General features: G+C 29.9%; 3 protein-coding genes across 3 annotated transcripts in view; all 3 read left to right on the top strand.

The window, feature by feature from the left end:
- LOC114390776 (receptor-like protein EIX2) overlaps window positions 1–26,992 on the top strand; it is a 63,140-nt gene extending 36,148 nt beyond the window's left edge. Inside the window, exon 2 of the mRNA XM_028351658.1 lies at window positions 26,921–26,992. The gene's annotated coding sequence lies outside the window, so the exon portion shown is untranslated. The remainder of the gene's footprint in view (window positions 1–26,920) is intronic.
- LOC114390773 (receptor-like protein EIX2) lies at window positions 145–27,188 on the top strand. The gene is made up of 3 exons (XM_028351651.1): window positions 145–1,692; window positions 24,302–26,163; window positions 26,910–27,188. Exons 1-2 carry the CDS (start codon window positions 200–202, stop codon window positions 26,124–26,126), a joined length of 3,318 nt encoding a protein of 1,105 aa, XP_028207452.1. The 5' UTR covers window positions 145–199; the 3' UTR covers window positions 26,127–26,163; window positions 26,910–27,188.
- Window positions 1,699–5,903, top strand: LOC114390777 (receptor-like protein EIX2). The gene is made up of 2 exons (XM_028351659.1): window positions 1,699–3,443; window positions 5,715–5,903. Exon 1 carries the CDS (start codon window positions 1,724–1,726, stop codon window positions 3,410–3,412), a length of 1,689 nt encoding a protein of 562 aa, XP_028207460.1. The 5' UTR covers window positions 1,699–1,723; the 3' UTR covers window positions 3,413–3,443; window positions 5,715–5,903.
- Window positions 27,189–27,628: the final 440 nt, after the last annotated feature.

The raw sequence follows: 27,628 nt of genomic DNA, 5'->3' as shown, positions 1-27,628 counted from the left end.
TTAAAATAAAGTTTTTTTTAAGAGAAAATATCCTTATTTTGTTGTCTTCGATAAGTGAACGAGAATTAACACAACTCTATCATTTAGCCATACTATCAGCTATATAAATCCTGCTGCAGGCTCCATCTTTCATACTTCACCATTTAAGAGAAAACTGATCACAGTAACCCATCTTTGTTTTACTCTTAGTCATTTCATAATGAGTTGTTATTCTCTGAAACTATTTTATGCACTTTTGCTGCTTTTATTGCATGCTGAAGGATCCATTCTTGGATTCAACAGCCTTCCCAATAGCACAGAAATTAAGTGCATTGAGACTGAGAGACAAGCACTCCTCAACTTCAAACATGGCCTCATAGATGGCTATGGCATGCTGTCTACATGGAGGGACGATCACAGTAACAGAGACTGTTGCAAATGGAAAGGCATTCAATGCAACAATCAAACTGGTCATGTTGAGATGCTTCATCTCCGTGGTCATGGTAGACAATATTTGAGTGGTGCAATCAATATCTCTTCATTGATTGCCCTTGAAAATATTGAACACTTGGATCTCAGCTATCATGATTTTGAAGTGAGTCATATCCCAGAACTCATGGGCTCGTTCACCAACTTAAGATATCTCAATCTCTCTGATTGTTATTTTATTGGGATTATTCCTTCTGATATTGGAAAGCTTACACATTTACTGTCTCTTGATCTAGGTAAGAATCTTTATCTCCATGGACAAATCCCTTATCAACTTGGAAACCTTACACATTTACAATATCTTGATCTAAGTTATAATGATCTCGATGGGGAACTCCCTTATCAACTTGGAAATCTCTCACAGTTGAGGTATCTTGATCTTGCGGGGGGGAATTCATTTTCGGGAGCATTTCCTTTCCAAGTTGGGAATCTTCCTTTGTTGCACACTCTTGGACTTGGTGGCAATTTTGATGTGAAATCTAAGGATGCAGAGTGGTTGACTAATCTTTCTTCCTTGACAAAACTTAGGCTAAGTTCACTACACAACCTTTCCTCTTCTCATCACTGGCTACAAATGATCAGCAAGCTTATTCCAAACTTAAGAGAGTTGAGGCTAGTTGGTTGTTCTCTTTCAGATACAAATATTCAATCTCTGTTTTATTCACCTTCCAACTTTTCCACTGCTCTTACCATCCTTGATCTTTCTTCAAATAAGCTCACATCCTCAACATTTCAACTGTTGTCAAACTTTAGCCTTAATCTTCAGGAGCTTTATCTTGGTCATAATAACATTGTTTTGTCATCTCCTCTCTGCCCAAACTTTCCGGCTCTTGTTATCCTTGACCTTTCCTATAATAATATGTCATCATCAGTCTTTCAAGGTGGTTTCAACTTCAGCTCAAAACTTCAAAATCTTGATTTGCAAAATTGTAGTCTTACGGATGAAAGTTTTCTTATGTCATCTTCTTTCATTATGAGTTCTTCATCTTCTCTTGTATCCCTTGATCTCTCCTCAAATCTGTTGAAATCATCAACTATATTTTACTGGCTCTTTAACTCCACCACCAATCTTCATAACCTTGTCCTTGATTTTAACATGTTAGAAGGTCCAATTCCAGATGGATTTGGGAAAGTAATGAACTCTCTTCAACTTCTTGACCTAAACGGTAACAAACTGCAAGGCGAGATTCCATCTTTCTTTGGTAACATGTGCGCATTGCAGGTTTTAGACCTCTCAAATAACAAGTTGACTGGCATGTTACCTAAAAGCATTGGTTTGCTATCAGAGTTGGAGGATCTTTACTTGGATGGGAATTCTTTGGAGGGTGACCTCACTGAATCCCATCTTTCTAATTTTTCCAAATTAAAATACTTGTACTTATCAGGAAACTCGTTGTCTCTGAAATTTGTCCCGAGTTGGGTTCCTCCATTCCAATTAGAATCATTGGGAATCAGTTCTTGCAAGTTGGGCCCCACTTTTCCTAGTTGGCTCAAGACTCAAAGATCTTTGTATGAGCTTGATATTTCTGATAATGGGATTAATGACTCTGTACCAGACTTGTTTTGGAATAACTTGCAATATATGATATTCATAAATATGTCTCACAATTATCTCATTGGTTCAATTCCTAATATATCGTTGAAGATTCCTCTGAGACCGTCTATACTTCTGAATTCAAATCAGTTTGAGGGTAAAATTCCGTCATTTTTACTACAAGCTTCCAAGCTGATGCTCTCTGAAAATAATTTTTCAGATTTGTTTTCATTCTTATGTGACCAAAGCACAGCTTCAAATTTGGGCACTTTAGATGTATCACACAATCAAATAAAGGGGCAACTGCCAGATTGTTGGAAATCAGTAAAGCAATTAGTGTTTCTTGATTTAAGCAGCAATAAATTGTCAGGGAAGATTCCTATGTCCATGGGCGCCCTTGTTAATATGGAAGCCTTGCTTTTACGAAACAATGGTTTAATGGGTGAGTTACCTTCTTCTTTGAAGAATTGTAGCAGTTTATTTATGCTGGACCTGAGTGAAAATATGTTGTCGGGTCAAATACCTTCATGGATTGGAGAAAGTATGCATCAATTGATAATCTTGAACATGCGAGGAAATCAACTGTCTGGAAATCTACCCATTCATCTCTGCTGTTTGAAGCGTATTCAATTGTTGGATCTTTCAAGGAATAACTTGTCAAGAGGAATTCCAACTTGCTTAATGAATTTGACTGCAATGTCTGAACAGACCATCAACACAAGTGACATTATATCTCGTATATATTCGATTAATAAGACTTTATATGAAATTTATGGTCTTTATGTTACAGTTGACATAACATGGATGTGGAAAGGTGTGGAGCGGCGGTTCAATAATCCAGAGTTAAAGCTCAAAAGCATTGATCTTTCTAGTAACTATTTAATGGGTGAAATACCAAAAGAGGTCGGATATTTGCTTGGGTTAGGTTCTTTGAATCTATCAAGAAACAATTTGAGTGGAGAAATTCCTTCTCAGATTGGGAATTTAAGTTCACTAGAATCACTTGACTTGTCAAGAAATCACATCTCTGGGAAAATTCCTCCTTCTCTTTCTGAAATTGATTTTTTGGGAAAATTAGACTTGTCACACAACTCTCTTTTTGGAAGAATCCCATCAGGAAGACATTTTCAAACCTTTGAAGCCTCTAGTTTTGAAGGAAACATTGATCTTTGTGGCAAACAACTTAACAAAACTTGTCCTGGGGATGGAGATCAGACAACAGAAGAGCATCAAGAACCACCAGTCAATGGTGATGATTCAGTTTTCTATGAGGGATTATACATGAGCTTGGGGATTGGATACTTCACTGGATTTTGGGGCTTATTAGGGTCATTACTACTGTGGCGTCCTTGGAGAATTGTTTACATCAGGATTCTGAACAGATTAACAGTATATGTATGCTTATGGTGAATGTTGGAAGTGTTAGCTCCAAGGCAAAAAGGTATGTTCTAGATTTTACTTTTCAGGTTCATGGTTTATGTTCTGACTTTGTTTATATATATATATATATATATATATATATATATATATATATATATATAAGAAGAATTTCTTCGTTGATAAAAAAAGAGTAATATGTATTTCGAACAGAAAGCTCATATTAATAGTAAAGTAATTGTTAGAAGTTAATAATTTATTTCTTCATCCCAACTTAACAAATTCGTTAGGGCTAACCCTAATAATTATTGTTTTAACTAGAGTGCTACTTTGAAAGAGTTAAAAAAAGTTTTATTGTTGAAATGTTTAATTTTGTTTGATAATTCATTGATGGAATATTTTTTTGTATTAAATAGCTAGGGTAACATTTTATCCAGGTGCGTGCTTTATACTGTCTTATGATGTCTTTATGATGAAAGAGTTAGCAGAAAGTTTTCGAATTAAGATTTTTTTTTTCTGTTTTGTTTAAAAGAAATTGTTTCTTACCTAGCTGCAGCATATGCACTCTTAATTTATTATGTATCATTTTTGTGTCTTCCTAATTACGAAATTCCGTATTTTGATTTTTAATAAGTGAATTAAGTTATTGAAAGGTTTTTCTCAAATAACAAATTCTTCAATTTTCAAATTTTTTATGATGCAGCCATCTACACATATTTTAGTTCCTATGTACTGTTTCAGCATATATGACTACCTTGTTCTATGTTCCATGCTTCTATTCAAAGACAATGATTATTATAATTTTTCGAAACAGATACAGTTTGTGTCGATTTCTTAACACCGCCAACTCCAGCCCAATCCCTCAACTGCAAAGGCAACTCCCCTATTAACTATGCCAAATAAGACATAATTATTTGGACTTAAATGTAAGAAAATTTAATTATTTGACACATATAAGAAATTTAATTAATATCATTTAATTCAATTTTTTTAAATTATCCTTAATAATAGTGTTTGTAAAATATGAATAAATGATTAACTAGAAATAAGATTGTATTAAATCAAATGATATATAATAGGAATGTTATGATTAAATGAGATAAAAATTAGTTAGTATTTATTTATATTTAATTTTAAAATTATTTTTGTATTGTTTATATTTAGATCCGGACAGAGTATTAGTACTTTTTGTTACAATATTATCATATACAGGGGCGAGCTAGGAATTCACTTAGAGGCTGCCAAGAAAAATAATAATAATTTAAATTTTTACATCATAAATAATATAAAAATATTTAATAACTATATATTATATATATATATATATATATATATATATATAATATTTTTCAAGTTATAAGTTTAACTTTGTAGTCAAACAGAAAAGGAAAGGAGAGAGATTGTGAATTTAAATCTCTTTTACTCTAAAAAAGAATAAATTAATAATTAATATTGTACTTATAATTTTTTATAAATAAAAAAATACAACTATATTAAGCATAAAAACATTACTATCTAGTTAATTTGATAATTTATATGAGAAATAAATAGATACATTTTTTTCTTTCTGATTATTACAAACATAAACTCTTTCAAATATATTAGTTATACATTTATACAAGAAAAAATAGATGCATTTCTTTTATACTCTTTATTGTGAAGTTTACATATTAGACGATCAATGATTTCATACAAAAGGGAATATATTTATTGGTTTATTAACAATTAAGTCAATTTCACAGGCGAAAAAAATATTGAGTAATGTTATTAAATATAACTACTACTTAAATTATAAATCTATGAGTATTTCTAGAATAAAATTTTAATATATGACATTTTTAATTAAAATAGTTAACTTAACTATTTTTTTATTGATTTTACTGAATTAGTTAGTTATTTTTTTAAATATATGAATAGAGATAATATATAAGAAAAGAAAAAAAAATTATATATATAAATTGATTTTGGATAATTATATATGAACACTTCAGCGTTACAAATACTTTATTATTATCTTTAATTTTTTTTCATCTCACGTTTTTACTATGACACTGTCACATTATATTATCTATTATCCTTATAGTTTTTTCTTTTTTTTTTCTTTCTCACCCTAAGTGTTAAGTAACATGGCATGTATTATTTTTCAATATTTTTTCATAAATTTTAAGGGACCGTAATTCTTTTTACATGGTATTTCAAATACACTTTGTGAAAACTTAGGGGCCATGGCCCCTGCATGTATACTTCCATTTTCAATTTTATATAAACAAATATACTTTTGTCTATATCTTGTAATCGGTATTAATTTTTGTTCAAAAAATGTTAATTGTTGCAGATGTGCTGCACGCTTCTGAACAGAGAAGAAAGCATTGTTGGCTGCTACAAGTGCGAGATATTTCTTTAGTATAGGAGTTTACAATGTTTTCTATTTAAGTAATGAACTGGAAAGTCTTGTTTCCAGAAACTTAGTATGCTATTGTATTTCATTGTATAATATATTTGTAATGCTGTTTATTTTTCATTATTGTGCTTAGATCTGTGATATATCTAAAATTTGATCACTTCATATTTCATCTTCAACAATGCTTTCTACTATATTTCATCTTCATATTTCCTAGGGAGCTTCTGAAGACTCTTTAGTTTTTAGTCTGCATCTTCTTACTGATCGATGCGTCAGGAGTTGTCTTTTCTCGTTTGTAGTTTTTGCCTTTTCTTTTCTTCCCACACCAAAAAATAAAAACAACCTTGGACAACTAACTCAACTAGTTTTTTAATTTAAATAAACGGCTAAAATATCGTTAGTGTTTCATATTTTTAAAATAAATAATTTATAAATATATAAAATAGTTGATTTAAACATATATATTGACGGTTTTTAACTATTATTGTAATAGTTTTAAAGATAAAATATTCTTTGATCTTTTATGTTTTTTTTGCAGAGGTCAAATAAAAGTAATATAATTTTTTTAGTAACAAAAATTAAATATTTTATCATGTCCTAATCTATTTGATAAGTATTGTTTCTTAATCAAAACGTAATACAAAACTATTTGTTATCTTTAATATCATAATTTTTAACGAATTAAACAGAATTAGTAAACAAAATTTTAAAATTTCATTAACAATAAAAATATATTTAAGTCCAGTTCTAATTACCTTTTCTAAATTGTAAGCAACATTTTTCTTTCACGGTTTCACAGGAATCACCACGTAAAAGTTGTAACCCAAAAAGAAAATAGTTGGACAAAGCCAAAAACGACGACGTTGCCGCCATTCATCTCCTCTTGTTTTGTGAACACCCCCATTTCCCCACCGCAAAGCCTCATTCTCCAAAATGGAGGGGAGTGTCTCATCCTCTATTGGCCGTTGGATGTGGTGAAGACGAGGTTTATGATGCAGGTTCGGGATGAAGGGGTGAGTAAGGTTGCTGCGGTTATGTACGACGGGGTTTCAGCCACTGTGAAGCATAAAAAATGAGAAAATAAAAGTATTATTTTCAAATGAAAATTATTCTTAAAGTTTTAACAAACTCAAGAATTCTTCTGATGGTTTTTTAATTTAGGTAGTCTCTAGGGTTTTTTATTTGATTAATATCAAGTATGCGTGTACAGAATTGTTCTGATACTACTTTGATTGAATGAACTATTCCTTATTTCTCCCTCATGCATGCCTATCAAAAGTGGAGTTTTCTCAGGAATGTATGACAATTTATGACTAAAGATTCTGAAGTTTTTATTTTTTAGTATATCATTAAACATTATCAGATGTCAAATTAAAATGAGGGAAATCTAATTAAAATGCATACTTCAAACTCTAAAAATGCTGAAGTCGACTGATATCCAGAATACAGATTGATAGTTTATTGTTCTGCAAGTACATTTAATTCGGAGGTTCTCTGTATATTTGAGAGGTGATGTATCGCTTCTGACTTCTGGGTTTGCAGAAATCTTTCTATTATTTCTTTACATTGGAGCAGTAGAACCTATAATTTCTGTCCAAATAAATTATAATAAAGCAATACTTTTGGCATTATGAATTTAATATACGAATAATATGATAGGTAATTGCTGTTTTTATTAAGACACTTTTTAATGGAGTGGGAAATGGTATTTTTTTCCTGTCACCAACGGAATTTTCTAGTTAATAGCAACGGACTAATTCCTTTTGAAACATCATACAGATCACTAACGGCATTGGAGCAGTAGAACCTATAATATCTGTCTAAATAAATTGTAAACAAGCAATAATTTTGACATTATTAATTGAATGCTATGAGTAATATGGTTCCTAATTGCTGTTTTTAATAGACACTTTTAATGGAGTGAGAAATGATATTTTTATTTGGGCACCATCGGAGACTAATTTCTTTTGAAATTTTGATATCATCGAAATAAGCATGGTTGCAATTGCAAGGTTGGTTATGGTCAACGGAAAAAAATATCTTGACGGATAAATTGTTGATAATTTGGTTAAGATTGTGACAAGAGATGAAGTCAATGTGTAGTGCATAGAATCATCATAAGAAAAGATATTGATTCCTAAAATAGGAAGCAAGTTGTGCAACATTTTGGAATTCAAAATGTACTATGGGGAGTTGTTGGAGGTTTCAAATCACAACTAGAAAAAGTAAGTAGTAATTGTAAGTTATGATCTAATAGAAGGGTCTACCACAACTTTATAAATTGCCTAACTTTGGATTTGATTTCTTGTGCTTCATGTTATAGGAAGACCATCAATCAAACACAAACCTATTTTATTTTGTATTTTATTTTTAACATTTTCATCCTTTATTGTCTTCTTTTTTACTACTTTCCTTTACTACTTTGATTTCTTGTTTTCATTTTATATACCTTTCATTTACATTTCCAACCTTAGTCTTTTATACAAAATCCTATCTTTTACATTCTTCCTGGTTCACCTAAACCTAATTTCGTTTAGGAGTGGTTTGAGAACCCATAGTCAAGAAGCATATTCCTCTTTTTTGCTCAAATCGTTTGATTATTTTGGCCTTTCCAGATCTTGTTGAGATAAGACTAGGGAAAAGGTATTTCGTCTGATTTTGAATTTTTAAGCGACAGCACTGATAAAATTGTTTTTACTTTTAATTTAAATGAGAATTATAGTAAATTATAGCAATTCTTGACAGCAATTCCTGATATCCTGCCCTACAGTTGAAGCTCCAAGTCAATCATAATCTCGGCTTCTAAAAACTCTCATGTAAAGTAAAAACTCTTGCAGACCTTCCATGTCATGTGTTCCACCAAATGATATACGTACATGTCCTGTCAGATTCTCTTTGCAATTGCCTTGCCATTGAAGCAGCAGTTTAACATAATTACGCTCTTAGATGAGATAATTTAAATTGTTTTAGAAAAAAAGGGTGTGTAGACCAACAAGATGCAAATGTCAAGCTGTGTTTTGGGATTTTGGCAGTGCATATGAAAATAGTAAATAAGTTGAAACTCAACGGCTGGTAGAAAAAAATGAAAAAAAAAATCGACCTTAAAAAAAATTGGCGTATCTCAAAATAGGAAACTCCGTCTTGAGTGGCTCCAAAAGCCTTGGAAATTGAGAGAGAGGAAATGGAATTGGAGATATGATAACTCTAGAGGCTTGAGCTGAACACAAGCCAGCAATGAAGAAAGTGTACGTGGGTGGGGGAAGGTAGATATAACGGGGAGAAGCAGAGAAAGTTTTGCAGTTTTTAACAGCAGAAAACTTCAATTTAATTTTGAAATGTATTTTGTTGTTCAATCATCACTAATGATGTTATTAAATATTGAATGGGCATGTCATTATTCTTTTTAAATATTAGCGACAGATAAGATATGATGAAAATTTTATAAGGAATCAAATATAAAATTATATGTTTGCACAAGCCGCAATGGGATATGCACACTCTAATTGAATCAACCAACATTATTGCCGATACGCACAATTTTCAGTAGTCAGTTTGAATATGGCAGACTAGCAAGCATCATGATTCGAGATGGAGTAGAATGCAAAACCTTCACAGATTATATATCAACTGTCTTGAAACAGTGATTTTCCAAGTCATTATACATTATGCAATAAAATTACAAATACATTATACAATGAAAGACTATCAAATTAACAAGTTTCTTGAAACAGTGATTTTTCAAGTCATTATACATTATACAAAAAAAAACTATGAAATCAATAAGTTTCTTGACACAGTGATTTACCAAGTCATTATTTCAGAATCATTGTTTTGACATGTTACATTGTAAACTTCAATACTTTATATGTTACGCTTCATGCAATCCATGATATGCTTTCATCCCTCATCAGAACTTTGAAGAAAAACTGCCATAAACTGCAAATTTTGTGCCACAATTCAGATAACTGATGGACAAAAATTAGAGACTGAATTATAGTAATAAATTAAACTAAATGAAACTCAAAATCTAGCTAGCCATTAGAGTACAAAAATGTACATAACTCTAAGAATTATTAAGAAGCTAATTCATTAGAGAAATCATTTGAAAACAAAATAATTTCTCTAAACGGAACACAACCTATAATTTCTTTCCAAGAAAAATAATCACTTCTTGGAGATGTAACTACGGATAGTAACAGCAGAAGTAAAGGAACAGGAGAATTAGATATAATCAATTTTTAAATTGATGAAAGCCATTATGTGCGTGTGGGAGAGATGCATAAGCAAGAGATATAATAAAGTAAAATTGCATTACTTGGAGTTAGAATTAACAAATAACTAGGATATATAAAGAAATATATAAATAAAATCAATCAATTAGATTCGCTTCACAAAGAACATTTTTGTTATGAAAACTAAAGGCACTCTCCCTTTCCATCACAAAAGGAGTTATTGAGGTATTTAATTCTGAAATAGAAATAAATACTATGAATTTAAAAGAAAAAGTTATTGGAATAACGTACCTGCTAGCCTTTGAGCCACCTATCGCACTTGGCTACATTCAGTTCAAGCGTTAGAAGTATATAGTCTGTCAAGAATCTCTCAGGTAAGCAATTCTCTATGGTTGCCAAAGTAGTATTGGCCCTAATAAGCCCCAAAAGCCTGTGAAGAATCCAATCCCCAACCTCATATATAATGCTCCATGGAAAACTGAATTGTCATCAACTGCTGGTCCTTGAGGCTTTGCTATTGTCTCATCTCCGGGACAAATTTTGTTAATTTGTTGACCACAAAGACCAGGATTTCCTTCAAAACTAGATGCATTATCAATAGTTTGCAAATGTCCTTCCCATGGGATTCTTCCACTGAGATCATTGTTTGATAAATTTTGGAAAGAGTAGAAGGAATTTTTCCAGATAAATGATTTCTTGATAAGTCAAGAAAGTCTAGTGAAGTTAGATTCCCAATCTCAGAAGGAATTTCTCCAGTTAAGTGGTTTCTTGCTAAATTCAAAGAAACTAATCCAAATAAATACCCAACCTCTTTTGGTATTTCAGCTGATAAATCATTACTTGAGAGATCAATGCTCTTTAGAATATACTTGAAAGATCCAAGAGATGAATTTTCCTCAAATAACAGATATGTACAAGAACACTTCCAAAAAAGTGATTTGCTCTCAAGCTCAAGATTTCAGTTGTTGTAGACTTTCTCCTATCCATGAGGGTATTGGGCCAGACAACAGATTTTGACTCTCATCTAATATATCTAAATGAGTGCAATTCTTCAACATGAATGGTAGTTCTCCAATTAAACTATTGTTTCGTAAAACCAATGCTTGCAAATAAACAAGAGTACCCATGGACTGTGGAATCTTCCCTGACAATTTATTATTGCTTAGATCAAGATATTCTAATGAATTTAGATCATCCCAACAGTCGGTAAGCTGTCCCATTATTTGATTATTTGATAAATCCAAAGTGTACAGGTATGTAGTTGCATTTTTTCCACACAAGAATGAATTTATGTCAGAAATCTTGTTTTCTGAAAGATCCAATGTCCAAGCTTGTGACAAAAAGTTAGGAATTCGACCTGCAAATTGATTTGAATTTAGAATTATTGATGTTCCATAACGTTTGGTATGAAGCTTGATTGGTAAATTTGGAATTGTGCCTTTGAGACTATTGTAAGACATATTCATACCATATATATGCGGTGACTTATTCCAAAACCAGTCTGGTACAAAGTCATCAGTCCCAGCATCAGAGATATCTAGCATGCTCAAGTGACTTTGAGTTTGGAGCCAACTTGGGAAACTAGGACCCAACTTGCAAGAAGCTACTCCCAAAGTATGTAATTGGAAAGGTGGAACCCATGTAGCACCAAACTTTACAGACAATGAGTGGTCTGTTATGCCTAAGACCTTCAATTTGGAAAAAATTGTGAGATGTGATTCAGTGATATCACCCTCCAAGTAATTCTCCTCTAGGGAAAGATACTCCAACTCATGTAGCAACCCAATGCTTTTAGGTATTTCTCCAGTTAACTGATTATTGGAAATATCTAATCTCCTCAAAGATGTAAAATTTGAAAGAATAGGTAGCATGCCAGCAATCCGGTTATCTGATAAATCCAGAGTCTGAAATACAAGTCTGTTGCACCATGAAGAATTTTGAATGAAGCTAGAAATTTCCCCACTCAAGCTGTTATTGTTAAGGAATAATGCCTGCAATGTATATGGCCTGTTTCATTGCTGCAGTCGATGCCTTTCTTTCCATTTGCAACAATCTCTATTGTTATCACCATTGCTCCATGTAGACAGCATGCAAAAGTCATCTCGAAGGCCTTGTTTGAAGTTGAGCAGTGCTTGTCTCTCCCTCTCAATGCATTTCACATGTGATGAGGAGTTGAATCCAAGAATGGATGCTTGGGTATGCAAAAAGCACACTAACATTGCAAACAAGATTTTCAGAGAGTAAGTGCCCATCACAATTTTCCAGATATGTAATTTTATGAAACAACAATCGCCAACAAATGTGACTTGCGATGTATTGTAAAGTGGAAGCATAGCAAGCAGGATTTAAGTAGTTTGTGTACGGCTAATTTCTACGCCCTTAGTTTTCGTTGACTATGCAAGAAATTAAGGTAGGATGATTCAAACGAAAAGAAAATTATAGAATCATTAGATGTAAACGAGATAATGGGAGTAAAGATGAAAACGAGAGACAATTATTTTTGTTATCATATATTTCGTGGTCTTCTATTTTTTGAAAAGATAGTGGTCTTCTATTTTTTTAAAAAATTCATTTTGATACTTTATCTTATTTTAAAGGTTTAAAATAATCCTTTAACTAGTTAAACAATCATAATGATCTTCTAACTGAGTATTATTTGATGGAAAAAAATGAATATATTTAAGTGGCTGAAGAATCATTTTGAATTTTTAAATAAGATAAGTTACTAAAATGAAAATTTTAAAGTATAAATAATCATTTTGAATGATTTAAATGAGATAAAGAACAAAAGTAAACTTTTAAAAGATAAAAGATCATTTTGAAAAAAATAAATAAGATAAAGTACTAAAATAGTCATTTATCCTTTTTTATCATCACCGTTATTATAAAACTAAATATTTAAAGAATTAAAATAAATAAGGCTTAAATACTTTTTTATCCTATAATTTAGTGCTTTTTTATTTTTGTCTTTGTAATTTTTTTTTATTTTAATCCTTAAAGAAGTTTGTTTATTTTATTTTTCGTCCTTAAAACGTTTAGATGACACTTTGAATAATAAACAATATGTTTTGAATTGTGAAAATAGGTTGTTTGAAGTTCTTTAAGGACAAAATCAAGGTAAATTAATTATCGTTTTAGCCTTTATATTTTTCACTTTTTTTAATTAAATATTCATGATTGTTTTCCAATCATTTTTTACATTTACTAATATTTTTAAAATATTTACTATGACATAATTGATTAGCAAGCAAGGCTGGATCCAAATGGGACAAAGAATTGTGTTGCACTCTCATTGTTTTCCTTTATATATATATATATATATATATATATATAGTATATGTAGCGCTATAAATTTATCAATTAAGATCATTTTGTATGCATAATTAAGCTAGTTATTTTTTACTCCTCCGGTATTTATTTTATGAATATGTTCCTGTTAAATTATTTATTTTAAAAGCAAAAGACAATAAATATGTTCCTGTTAATTTATTTATTTTAATAAATAAATATGTTTCTATTTTCATAAAGAGTATAAAATGGACAATAATGTGATTTCACGCCAAGCTCATGTTCAATTGTTGTATAAACTAATTTACCAGTAAAAAAAATGGACGACAAAGAAATGCGTATCAGCATATCCAAATATAATGGTTGTTGATGAGAGATATTATTTTAAGATAAAAATGGTTATAAAAAATTTTATACAGTAATTTAATTATAATTTATTATATATTTAAAATAATCCTATTAAAATAATTTAAATAGTAACATGCAATTGAATAATAATATAATTTTTTTTATTATATATTTAAAATAATTATCTAAATATAATTCAAAGATAACATGTAATTAAATAATAATATAAAATAATTTTAAATTATCAATACATAAATATTAAACTCTTTCTTAATTTAAATTATTAAACGATAAATTTTATTATATTATTTGTGGTTAAATACAGACCTAAAGCTCGAAGCCTTTGGACCAAGTTCATATCCTCTCACGTTATTGACCGACTTAATTTTCTACCATACAAATCATATTAGATGTGCAGTGGCATATTGCCTATAGTGGAAAATGCAACTTCACAAGTTGAGGAATGAAAAACAATAACTCAATGAGCGAATTCTTCGGTGTACGGTGTGGAGTGAAGAATTGAAGGAGTCTAAGCGCCAGAGGTTGCTTACTAAATCTGAATTGGTCAACATCAATTAAAATAATTTAAGTTTGATAATTTTTATATTTGAATTAGATCTAAATTGAACCAATCATTGAATTTAGTTTTTAACATGAGACTCATTGATCTATTATTTATCTTAAATTATTATTATTATTATTTGTAATATATATTTAAATTTTTTTAAAATTAAATATTATTGTTTTTTGATTAAATAAATATCAATACATCTTTATCCTTTACAATCAAAATGACAGGTTTTATTCATTGAAACTACTTAAGATATGAGCTTCTAAAGATATTTTGAATTTATTTAAAAAAGTAGATCTTATAATATTTCATTAATTTTGATAGAAAAAAATGTTTAAAATCTTTCCTTATTATGTTTATATACTTCCACCTAACAACTTTCACTTTTCACATTGCAGGTTTCTAAAAGTCTATTTGTATATTAAGATGAAAGTCTCTCTTCTAGTTTAGATGAAAGTGAAATTAAAATTTGTGAAAAATTCCAAACAATGGTAGAGAAAGATGTTAAAGAGAGTGTTTTAAATATATTATCACTAATATTTTTATTCTTTTTTCCTACATTTGAGATCACGGTGTCTTTTGACTCAATGAGTCAAAGACCAATTTTACTTGTGATGCGAATGTTACTAACCAAAGATAATTTTTACATATGATAAAAATTGAATATTGATTCTCTTGTTAAATATATCATTTTCCCCATGTGAACACAATCATCATTTCTATTAATTTTAATAGTGTAACAAATAGTATGCATTTACATAATTCCAAAATTTAATTACAAAAAGTTTTATGACATATAATTTTTAGAATTTAGATTATAAAATTCACTTCATTTTTAACATAATTCTGAACTAATGACACTACGTACACTCACTTGTAAGAGCGATATTATTGGAAAAAATACAAAAAAATAAAAATTAGTGGGTGTAGTAAAATGGAGGTTCTAAAAAGAAATTCTAGAAGAAATGCAAAAAAAAAATGCCATGACATCCTATCACTTTACTTTAAAATAGATTTTAATCAAAATTATTATTTTAAAAATCAATATTATTCTAATTTTTATAAATACTCATTCAAATACTTATTCGTGCATCTTGTTGCTTCAAAGATTTTTCAGGAAGTATCCCTAAAGTAAGCATCAACATTATTGCGCGCGGAGTTATTAACATCTTTATGCAACACACAGTATTCTTTTTAGCCAAGATGAATGATAGGATACTCAAATTGCAATTAATATTCTTTCGGGAAAAATATGATTGGTTTGGACCTGTTTCAATTAATAATTGATTAATAACATCATGGAATATTGCTTGATTATGACAATTAGTTCAATTATATTGCTCCTATACCCACTAGGGTTGATCAGAAAATAAGCTAATAAATGTATTGACTTCTCCTTTTTCAATACGATACAATGCATATGATTGTAACATATGTATCTTTTACACTAAAATCATGAGGGATAGAAGAATGAAAGATACCCTATTAGTTCCTAGTTACTACCAGTATATTTGCATCCTTGTGTTGGACCCCTTTGGTTCGCCAAAAGTAGCAAGCAGAGCATTAAAAATTGCATGAAGCTAGTGTTAGGTTTCTGGTCTTATCACACTAAAATTAAGCATTGATAGGGGTCCCAGCAGCTTGGAGACTTCAACAACCCATCCATCACTCAAAAACAAGTCAACATAGGAAGACTGAGTTTTCGTTTGGAGTATAGCTTATTCCAAGTCAACATAACCTTGTCTTATTACATTAAATTCCAAGTCAACATAACCTTGTCATACGAAGACTGAGTCTCTCTTAGCTAGCACATTACAGTTGTCTTTGTTTGAATCTATGAACAATTGTGATGTGTTTGGGTCGGTCAAACGACTATTTGGGGATATTTTGCTTTAATTCATCCTATAGACTAAAATTTATATTAATATTTAGGAAGGGATAAATCATAATATTTATTATGATTTTTGAATTAAAAATTGTTATCAATGTTACGGCTTTTTTTTTTACATCGGAGTCGAAACTTTTTTTACAACATCAATTTTTTATTTTTATAAACAAGACATTAAAGTCGTAATAATTTTATTTTATACGACTCAAAATCTTTAAAAAAATTCATATGATTTTAAAGTCACAAAGTCTTTTATTGAAGTCGTAAATTATTTTATGATTTTAATTTTTTTAATCATACATAATTTTTTATTTTAATTATTCAATAAATTAATGTATGTTTTATTTTTTTAGTTTTATTTAATATTTTTTTATATTGTTTTATCTAATATTTTTATATTATTTACTAATGTTAATGATTATTACTTATTTTATAAATTATTAATATTATTTGATAAATTATAGGTTAATTTTGTTTTTAATATTAGTAACAAAACATTTTAATATTTTTGTTAAAGAAATGTATGGTAGATTTTATTTTTTATTTAAAATTAAGTCTTTTGTATTATTTTTTAATTTATAAAATAGATAATAATTTTTAGTTAACATCAGTAAAAAAATATAAAAAATATTAAATAAAACTAAAAAAAGAACTCATACATTAATTTATTAAATATTTAAAGTAAAGAATTATTTATGATTTAAAAAATGCATGCAAAACAATTGAAATAGTAAAATAATTTACGACTTTAATAAAAAATTTTCTTTTAAGACTTTAGAGCGTGAAAAAATACTCTTACAACTTTGACATTGTATTTAAAAAAAATGAAAAAATGAAGTAGTAAAATTTGTTACAGGTCCAGGGTAAAAAAATTGTAATAGATCTTACAACTTTGAATTCAAAAGTTGCAATATTTATTATAACTTATTTCTTTTGAGATATTAATTTAAATTTTATCAGCAAATGGTGAATTTGAAAAAATAAATTATCCTTAATTGATCGTTGGTCCTTTTGAGTCTCATGTAATCTCAAGAGCTTCAAGATTCAGTGTTAGCGTGTTTGATTTAGTACTGAAAAATTGATCTTGAATATATTTTCAGTTATTGTACTTATTTTGTTTCCCGTTAGAGAAGAATTCAAAATTAATTTTAAGTTAATAATTGATTTTAGGTTAAAATAACTTTGAATAATTTCTCTATTAGATCCAAAATTTTATATTGAATTTTACTTTTAACTTTGTTTCATAATAAATATTCATATATAAATCACATCACTTTAAAATGAATTTTATAAAATTAATTACATTCAGAATCAATTTTACCAACATCTAACCAAACACATATTTCAACAACCCATTTCCCACGCAAATCAACTTTCATTTTCTAACCCTTTTGTTACGCTATCTGAGGTCGGGTCCAGGATTTTCATTTGAATTAAATTGAAGCTCTCTGCAAACATGATTTATTTAATTTTTCTACTTCATGTATCAATTTTATTGTTTTAATTTTTCTCTTTAAAATACATTTTATAATTTGTAAAAACCTTCAGACTTCAGTGAAAGGGATAATCAGTTTCAGCAAGTAGTTGACTGGAATTAAATAATATTGAATAAATTTAATTTGAATAAATAAAATTAATAAACTAAATAATTTGTTAATTAAAAAAGAATACACCTGTATTATAGTAATAGAATTATATAGTTTCTATCTTTTAGAACTTACATATATAATTGGTATGTATCCCAAAAAAATTAGAAATCATAATCGTGTTAATTAGTCAAAGAAATCTTGCAAATTGGTTTGTTAATTGGATTACTAAAAAAAATTAGTTTGTTAATGGGATGATTCTAATTTACTTATTTATTAATATAAGACAAAGCAAATATCATCAATGGAGAGAATGAGAGGGATAGAAAGTGTGTTGTGGGTGAGTAGAGGTTTTTTCAGCCAAAAAGTTCTACACAAAGTTCCCAATTTTCTATCACATGGAAAACTTTGCCATAGTGTCTTTTGTTTTGCATTGACTTGGAAGTCAATTTATGCAAAGATGGAACGCGCGCAGAAATGTCAAAGAAATTATTAAGGTTGTTACAACATTGCCATCGAAATTGATTTGCACGCAGGTCATTATCAGAAATTAGGCACTTAAGTTTTATTTTAGTTTAATTTGTTTATTGCCAACTTTGAAATTTGGTCCGCCATTTTTTTTCTTGTAAATTTGGTCTTTCCATATTCTCCTTATCCATTGATGATCTTTCATGTTATAGTAATATTACGTCCATTCCTATTTTTTTCTCATATCTTATTTTAACTGTGAGTGATATTATTTTGTTACTCTGGTACCCAATACGATTTTGTCTTTTTAATCAAATTGCTCTACACAGTTAGGAGTGTCTTGTTTGTAATTCATATGATTAAACTGTTCACTTTTTGGGATATATACAGTTTTAATATATATGATTAAATTAAACTATTTATGCAGCTTAATATTTGTTATTGTTATTATATATGTCTTAGATAATTATTTTTCCCTTGAAAGTTTGCTTATCATGATGTTTGGAAGTTGGCTAGCTTTTAGTAGAGAGTAAATACACAGTTTGTGTTACCGTTTATTAAGTTACAGAGTTTGAGCAGCAAAGAGAAGCTCCAAAGAAGATGGAGGAATTTTGGAGCATGATTTGTGGGGATTCTGTTTGTTCTGAGACTGTAGGCAAGCCTTTCTGTTATGATTTGAGGTTTTTGAAAGATCCTTCCACATGCATCGTACATTTGATGATCATTTTGTTTGATGTCTTACTGCTGATCATGATCGATGGCATTTGTTGCAATTTGGAATAGACATGTTCCTATTAATTAATAAATATGTTCCTGTTAATTTATTTATTTTAATAAATAAATATGTTCTTCTTTGCATGAAAGAGTATAAAATGGACAATAATCTGATTTCACGGCAAGCTCATATTCAATTGTTGAATTAACTAATTTACCAGTTAAAAAAAATGGACGACAAAGATGTGTAGTGGCACATTGCCTATAGTGGAAAATGCAACTTGACAAGTTGGGGAATGAAAAACAAGAACTCACTAAGCGAATTCTTAGTGGTATGTTGTGGAGTGAAGGAATTGAAGTTGGGAGGTAAGCGGGTGCGGGTTACTTGGATATCTCAATAGACCTAAATTAATTTAAATAGTTTGAGTTAAATAATTTTTATTTTGGGTTAAATTTGAATCAATTAAACTCATTAAATTTGGTCTGACACATGAGTTTTTATATCTAAATTTATTAATTAATCCGTTATTTGTATTAAATTATTATTATCATTTATAATATATATATATATATATATATATATATATATATATAAAAGTGTCTTTTAATTTAAAAAAATAAATACTATTGATTATTAATTATATAGATTTTTGTCATTCACCATCAAAAGGATAAAAAATTTATTGATTGAAATCATTAAGGTAAACTTCTAAAAAATATTTTAAATTTCTTTACAAAAAGTTCGCTTCATAATATCCCATTGATTTTGGTAAAAAACAATCAAATCTATCCTAATGTCAAAATTAAGCGTAAGGTAACAAAGGTGAAAAAAAAAAAAAACAAGGGTACAGATGTAAAAATGCATGGTCATATATAGCAGGTATGTTGGCTATTTCCTCCATTTTTTTTATTAGATTTTCATTATTTTGTTAAGCTTGAAAGTATGTGTAGCGCTACCTGTCTGCTGCCTAGCTTTTATTTCTCTTACTTTTGTTTCTATTAATTCTTTTATTTAGTCTAACTTTAACTTTAGTTAGTGCTCTTACTTTTGCTTTTATTGGTTCTTTTAATTTAATTAGTCCAACTTTAACTTTAATTATTGATTAGTGATGCTTGCACGGAGTTTGTTCTTTTCAATTTTTCTTTTCGTTTTACCATATATACTTCCACGTACGTAACAACTTTCACTTTTCACATTGCAGTTTTCGTCCTTTAGCATCTAAATTTTGAAATTTTAATACTAATTAAGCCACTGTGATCGACAGAAAAGAGAATCAGTAAATGTTTGTAAAATTTCAAAATTTTAAAAGATCACTTTGTCAAAGATGGAACATTACACGCAATTTTTTTTTTTTTTTATAAAATTGTAGGTTTTAAAGATCAATTTTAGAAAGAATATTCAATGTAATAAAACTCTTTAATGTAGCATAAAACATTTGTATTTTCAAGTATTTAAGATTAAGATATGCGTCATGATTCACCAAATATGCTAATATTTTTTTTGGTAAAGTGTCAAGACCAAATATACTTGTTTTTTGGTGAAGACCAAATATGCTATTATATTATGGTCTAGTGGCGCATTTTTATAATGACGTGTTTCTAAGTACTAGACATATGAACCGCCGGTAAATAAATCAAAAGGGCAAGCTCAAGCCAAATGAAGTACATCGCACTCTTCTACACATAACAAACAAAAAAAGAACACACAAAAAAGCAAAAGTATAACACATTCATATTACAGCAAAACTTTGAACCAGATCTCCCATGCAATGCAGTGTGATAAATTTCTTTCCCATAAGTTTTGTTTTCAAAGATGGCAGGTATGGAACAAGACATTCTCCAGTTATGTAAAAAAAAATATAAAAATGTATATTAAATAAAATAATATACAAAATATTTTTAAAAATATTAAATAAAACAAAATAAAAAATATAACAAAAAAAACTAAAAGAAGAAAACATATATTAATTCATTAAATAATTAAGGTAAAGAACTATTCACGATTTAAAAAATACATGTAAAAAATTCAAATCTTAAAATAATTTATGTCTTCAATCAAAATATTTCTTTTACAACTTCAGAGTCATTAAAAAAATTGTTATAACTTTAAAGTCGTATTTAAAAAAATGAAAAAAATGAAAGTTATAATTTATTTCATGATTTTAGTGTAAAAGAAACATATGTTACAATCTTTAATTAATTCAGAAGTTATAATATTTGTCACGATTTATCTTTTTAGAATATTAATTTAAATTTTATTCTCATATGATAAATTTGATAAAAAAAAATCCTTGATTGGTCATTCGGCCTCCTTTGGGTCTCATGTGGTCCCAAAAGCTTTTATAGGTGCCTGTTAGATTTTCTGTTAGAGAATTGATTTTGAATATATTTCTACTTGTTTGGTTTGATGTTAGAAAAGAAGTCATGATAATTAATCGTGAGTTCATAATTATTTCTACCTAGGTTGAAGCAACTTTCAATAGGTTCTGTATTGGATGGAAAATTTTGTATTGAATTTTAATTTATTTTTAACTTAATTTTATAATAAAATATTCAAACATAAATCACATCACTTCAAAATTAATTTTAATCTAAATCAATTTTATTAACACCCAACCAAACACACTTGAACAACCCATCTCTCATGCAAACCAACATTCATTCTTTAACCCTTTCGTTAAGCTATCTCAGGTAGTGCCCAGGATTTTCATTTGAATTAAATTGGAACTCTATGCAAACATGATTTATTTGATTTTTCTACTTCATGTATCAATTTTATTGTTTAGGTTTTTATCTTTAAAATGCATTTTGTAATTTGTAAAAACCTTCAGACTTCAGTGAAGGGGGTAATCAGTTTTGGCAAGTAGTTTACTCGAATTAAATAATATTGAATAAATTAAATTAATAAACTAAATAATTTTTCAATTAAAAAAGAATAGATCTTTATTATAGTAATAGAATTATATAGTTTCTGTCTTTTAGAACTTATATACATATATAATTGGTATGTGTATCCCAAAAAGTTTAGAAATCATAATCACATAAATTAGTCAAAGAAATCTTGCAAATGAGTTTGTTAATTGGATTACTAAAAAAAATTAGTTTGTTAATGGGGTGATTACAATTTGCTTATTTATTAGTATAAAACAAAGCAAATATCATCAATGGAGAGAATGACAGGGATAGAAAGTGTGTTGTGGGTGAGTAGAGGTTTCTTTAGCCAAAAAGTTCCACACAAAGTTTCCAATTTTCTATCACATGCAAAACTTTGCCAGTGTCTTTTGTTTTGCATTGACTTGGAAGTCAATTTATGCAAAGATGGAACGCGCCCAGAAATGTCAGAAATTATTAAGGTTGTTACAACGTTGCCATCGAAAGGTCATTATCAGAAATTAGGCACTTAAGTTTTATTTTAGTTTAATTTGTTTATTGCCAACTTTGAAATTTGGTCCACCATTTTTTTTTCTTGTAAATTTGGTCTTTCCATATTTTAAATTTTGTTCATAATTAATTTGATAATCAATATTTACCAGAAATGGAGATGACAACACTATTGGATCAATATTTTTTGGTAAATATTAGATGTATGAACGAAAATTATATTAGGAGATTTGTGCTCAAGTAGAGAAAATTAAAATATATAAACCTTGTATATGGAGTCTTCATATTTTAATTTAAAAAAAATTTAAAGAGAAAATTTCCTTAATTTTTTGTCTTCGACGAGAATAAACAACTCTGTCGTTTAGCCATACTATCAACTATATAAATCCGGCCGCAGGCTCCATCTTTGATACTTAACAATTTAAGAGAAAACTGATCACAGTAACCGATCTTTGTTTTACTCTTATTCATTTCATAATGAGTTGTTATTTTCTGAAACTATTTTATGCACTTTTGCTGCTTTTATTGCATGCTGCAGTATCCATTCTTGGATTCAACAGCCTTCCCAATAGCGCAGAAATTAAGTGCATTCAGACTGAGAGACAAACACTCCTCAACTTCAAACATGGCCTCATAGATCGCTATGGCATTCTCTCTACATGGAGTGACGATGACAGTAACAGAGACTGTTGCAAATGGAAAGGCATTCTATGCAACAATCATACTGGTCATGTTGAGACGCTTCATCTCCGTGGTCAGGATACACAATATTTGAGAGGTTCAATCAATATCTCTTCATTGATTGCCCTTGAAAATATTGAACACTTGGATCTCAGCAATAATGATTTTCAAGGGAGTCATATCCCAGAAATCATGGGCTCGTTCACCAATTTAAGATATCTCAATCTCTCTCATTCTTTATTTCGTGGGAGTATTCCTTCTGATATTGGAAAGCTTACACATTTACGGTATCTGGATCTAGGCAGTAATGGATATCTTCGTGGACAAATCCCTTATCAACTTGGAAACCTTTCACAATTACTGTATCTGGATCTAGGTCGCAATAAATATCTCCATGGACAACTCCCTTGTCAACTTGGAAACCTTACACATTTACAATATCTTGATCTAAGTTATAATGATTTCCAAGGGGAACTCCCTTATCAACTTGGAAATCTCTCACAGTTGAGGTATCTTGATCTTGCGAGGGGCAATTCATTTTCGGGAGCACTCCCTTTCCAGGTTAGGAATCTTCCTTTGTTGCACACTCTTGGACTTGGTGGCAATTTTGATGTCAAATCTAAGGATGCAGAGTGGTTGACTAATCTTTCTTCTTTGACAAAACTTAAGCTAACTTCACTACGCAACCTTTCCTCTTCTCATCATTGGCTACAAATGATCAGCAAGATTATTCCAAACTTAAGAGAGTTGAGGCTAGTTGGTTGTTCTCTTTCAGATACAAATATTCAATCTCTGTTTCATTCACCTTCCAACTTTTCCACTGCTCTTACCATCCTTGATCTTTCTTTAAATAAGCTCACATCCTCAACATTTCAACTGTTGTCAAACTTTAGCCTTAATCTTCAGGAGCTTTATCTTTATGATAATAACATTGTTTTGTCATCTCCTCTCTGCCTAAACTTTCCTTCTCTTGTTATCCTTGACCTTTCCTATAATAATATGACATCATTAGTCTTTCAAGGTGGTTTCAACTTCAGCTCAAAACTTCAAAATCTTCATTTGCAACATTGTAGTCTTACGGATAGAAGTTTTCTTATGTCATCTACTTCCAGTATGAGTTCTTCATCTTCTCTTGTTTCCCTTGATCTCTCCTCAAATCTGTTGAAATCATCAACTATATTTTACTGGCTCTTTAACTCCACCACCAATCTTCATAAGCTTTCCCTTTATCATAACATGTTGGAAGGTCCCATTCCAGATGGATTTGGGAAAGTAATGAACTCTCTTGAAGTTCTTGACCTCTCCGGTAACAAACTGCAAGGCCAGATTCCATCTTTCTTTGGTAACGTGTGTGCATTGCGGAGTTTAGACCTCTCAAATAACAAGTTGAACGGGGAATTTTCTAGCTTCTTCCGAAATTCTTCATGGTGCAACAGAGACATATTTACGAACTTGGATTTATCTGATAACCGGTTGACTGGCATGTTACCTAAAAGCATTGGATTGCTATCAGAGCTGGAGGATCTTAACTTGGTTAGGAATTCTTTGGAGGGTGAGGTCACTGAATCCCATCTTTCTAATTTTTCCAAATTAAAATACTTGCGGCTATCAGAGAACTCATTGTCTCTGAAATTCGTCCCGAGTTGGGTTCCTCCATTCCAATTAGAATACTTGGGAATCGGTTCTTGCAAGTTGGGCCCCACTTTTCCTAGTTGGCTCAAGACTCAAAGTTCTTTGTATTGGCTTGATATTTCTGATAACGGGATTAATGACTCTGTACCAGACTGGTTTTGGAATAAGTTGCAAAATATGGGATTGTTAAATATGTCTTCCAATTATCTCATTGGTGCAATTCCTAATATATCCTTGAAGCTTCCTTTCAGACCATTTATACATCTGAAATCAAATCAGTTTGAGGGTAAAATTCCATCATTTTTACTAGAAGCTTCCCATCTGATTCTCTCTGAAAATAATTTTTCCGATGTGTTTTCATTCTTATGTGACCAAAGCACAGCTGCAAAGTTTGCCACTTTAGATGTATCACACAATCAAATAAAGGGGCAACTCCCAGATTGTTGGAAATCAGTAAAACAATTACTGTTTCTTGATTTAAGCAGCAATAAATTGTCAGGGAAGATTCCTACGTCCATGGGCGCCCTTGTTAATATAGAAGCCTTGATTCTACGAAACAATGGTTTAACGGGTGAGTTGCCTTCTTCTTTGAAGAATTGCAGCAGTTTATTTATGCTGGACCTGAGTGAAAATATGTTGTCGGGTCCAATACCATCATGGATTGGAGAAAGTATGCAGCAATTGATAATGTTGAACATGCGAGGAAATCACCTCTCAGGAAATCTACCCGTCCATCTCTGTTATTTGAAGAGTATTCAATTGTTGGATCTTTCAAGGAATAACTTGTCAAGAGGAATTCCAACTTGCTTAAAGAATTTGACTGCAATGTCTGAACAGACCATCAACTCAAGTGACACTATGTCTCGTATATATTGGTATAATAACACTTACTATGAAATTTATGGTAGTTACTCATTGGGAGGTTATATGCTTGGCATAACATGGATGTGGAAAGGTGTGGAACGAGGGTTCAAGAATCCAGAGTTAAAGCTCAAAAGCATTGATCTTTCCAGTAACAATTTAACGGGTGAAATACCAAAAGAGTTCGGATATTTGCTTGGGTTAGTTTCTTTGAATCTATCAAGAAACAATTTGAGTGGAGAAATTCCTTCTCAGATAGGGAATTTAAGTTCACTAGAATCACTTGACTTGTCAAGAAATCACATCTCTGGGAGAATTCCTTCTTCTCTTTCTGAAATTGATTATTTGCAAAAATTAGACTTGTCACACAACTCTCTTTCTGGAAGAATCCCATCAGGAAGACATTTTCAAACCTTTGAAGCCTCTAGTTTTGAAGGAAACATTGATCTTTGTGGCGAACAACTTAACAAAACTTGTCCTGGGGATGGAGATCAGACAACAGAAGAGCATCAAGAACCACCAGTCAAAGGTGATGATTCAGTTTTCTATGAGGGATTATACATCAGCTTGGGGATTGGATACTTCACTGGATTTTGGTGCTTATTAGGGCCATTACTACTGTGGCCTCCTTGGAGAATTGCTTACATCAGGTTTCTGAACAGATTAACAGACTATGTATATGCATGCTTATGGTGAATGTGAGAATTGTTGCTGATCGCTCCAAGGCAAAAAGGTATGTTCTAGATTTATTTGTCAAGTTCATGGTTTATGTTCTGACTTTGTTTTACATATATCAAGAAATTGCTTCACTGATCAAAAAGAGCAATATGTATTTCACTTGGAGGAGGCCAAGAATAATAATAATAATTTAATCTAATTAATATTTAACTTGTAATTTCTTTTATATTTTTTGTAAAGAAAAAATATACAACTATATTAAGCATAAAAACATTACTTTCTAATTAGTTTTATCATTTATATGAAAATAAATAGATACGTTTTTTTATTCCTAATTATTAGAAACATAAATTCTTTCAAATATATTAATTATACATTTATAGAAGAAACAAGTAGATGCATTTCTTTAAAATGATTTTCCATAATTATAAATGTATACTTGTACATTACAAATACTTTATTATTCTTTTTAATTTCTTTTTATCTCACTTTTTACTATCACATTAACATATTATATTATCTATTATACCTACACTTCTCTTTCTTTCTTTTCTCTTTTATCTCCCTAAATGTCAACTAAGATGACATGTATTATTTTTCAATATTTTTTTCATAAATATTAAGGGGACCGTAATTCTTTTAACATGGTATTTTAAATACACTTTGTGAAAAACTTAGGGGTCATGGTCCGTGCATGTATACTTCCATTTTCAATTTTATATGAAAAAATATAATTCTGTTTATATCTTGTAATTAATCCAGCACATTAATTGTTGTAAAAAAAAATGCTGATTGTTGCAGATGTGCTGCAGGCTTCTGATCAGAGAAGAAACCATTGTTGGCAGCTACAAATGCGAGATAATTTCTTTAATATAGGAGTTTACAATGTTCTGTATTTAAGTAATGAACTGCAAAATCTTGTTTCCAGAAACTTAGTATGCTATTGTTGTATTTATTATATAATATATTTGTAATGCTGTTTGTTTTTCATTATTGTGCTTAGATCTGTGATATCTAAAATTTCACCACTTCATATTCATCTTCAACAATGCTTTCTACTATATTCTGCTAGTGCAGCTATACTTAACTGTGAATCAAATATTTGCATGAGAAGAAGAATGCAAGATACCCTATTTGTTCCTAGTTACTACCAGTATATTTGCATCCTTGTGTTAGATCCCTTCTGTTCATGCACTTTTGCTTTGCCAAAAGTAGCAAGCAGAGCATTAAAAATTGCATAAGCTAGTTTTAGGTTGCTGGACTTATCACATTTTATCTATTTATCTCACAGTTATCACGAAGATAGAAAAGGGTATATCAGTAAATGAAATTCACACAATGAATGCTAATTTGAAATTCTCTCTCTTCCGTAGCACCAATATGAGAGTGCCAATTAGATCCCATCATCTAGTCCTTATTTTAGGAATAAGTTTCGTAAGAAAAGGGAAAGGATCATAGGCAGTCTAAAACACAACTTCATTTCATGCAGTTTCGCCATTTCTTTTGCAATTTTCATTTTT

Source organism: Glycine soja, chromosome 16 (genome assembly GCF_004193775.1).
Source record: "Glycine soja cultivar W05 chromosome 16, ASM419377v2, whole genome shotgun sequence".
Classification (NCBI taxonomy): Eukaryota; Viridiplantae; Streptophyta; class Magnoliopsida; order Fabales; family Fabaceae; genus Glycine; species Glycine soja.
Note: the sequence above shows the minus strand (reverse complement) of the source record. Positions and strands in the feature narration are given on the sequence as shown.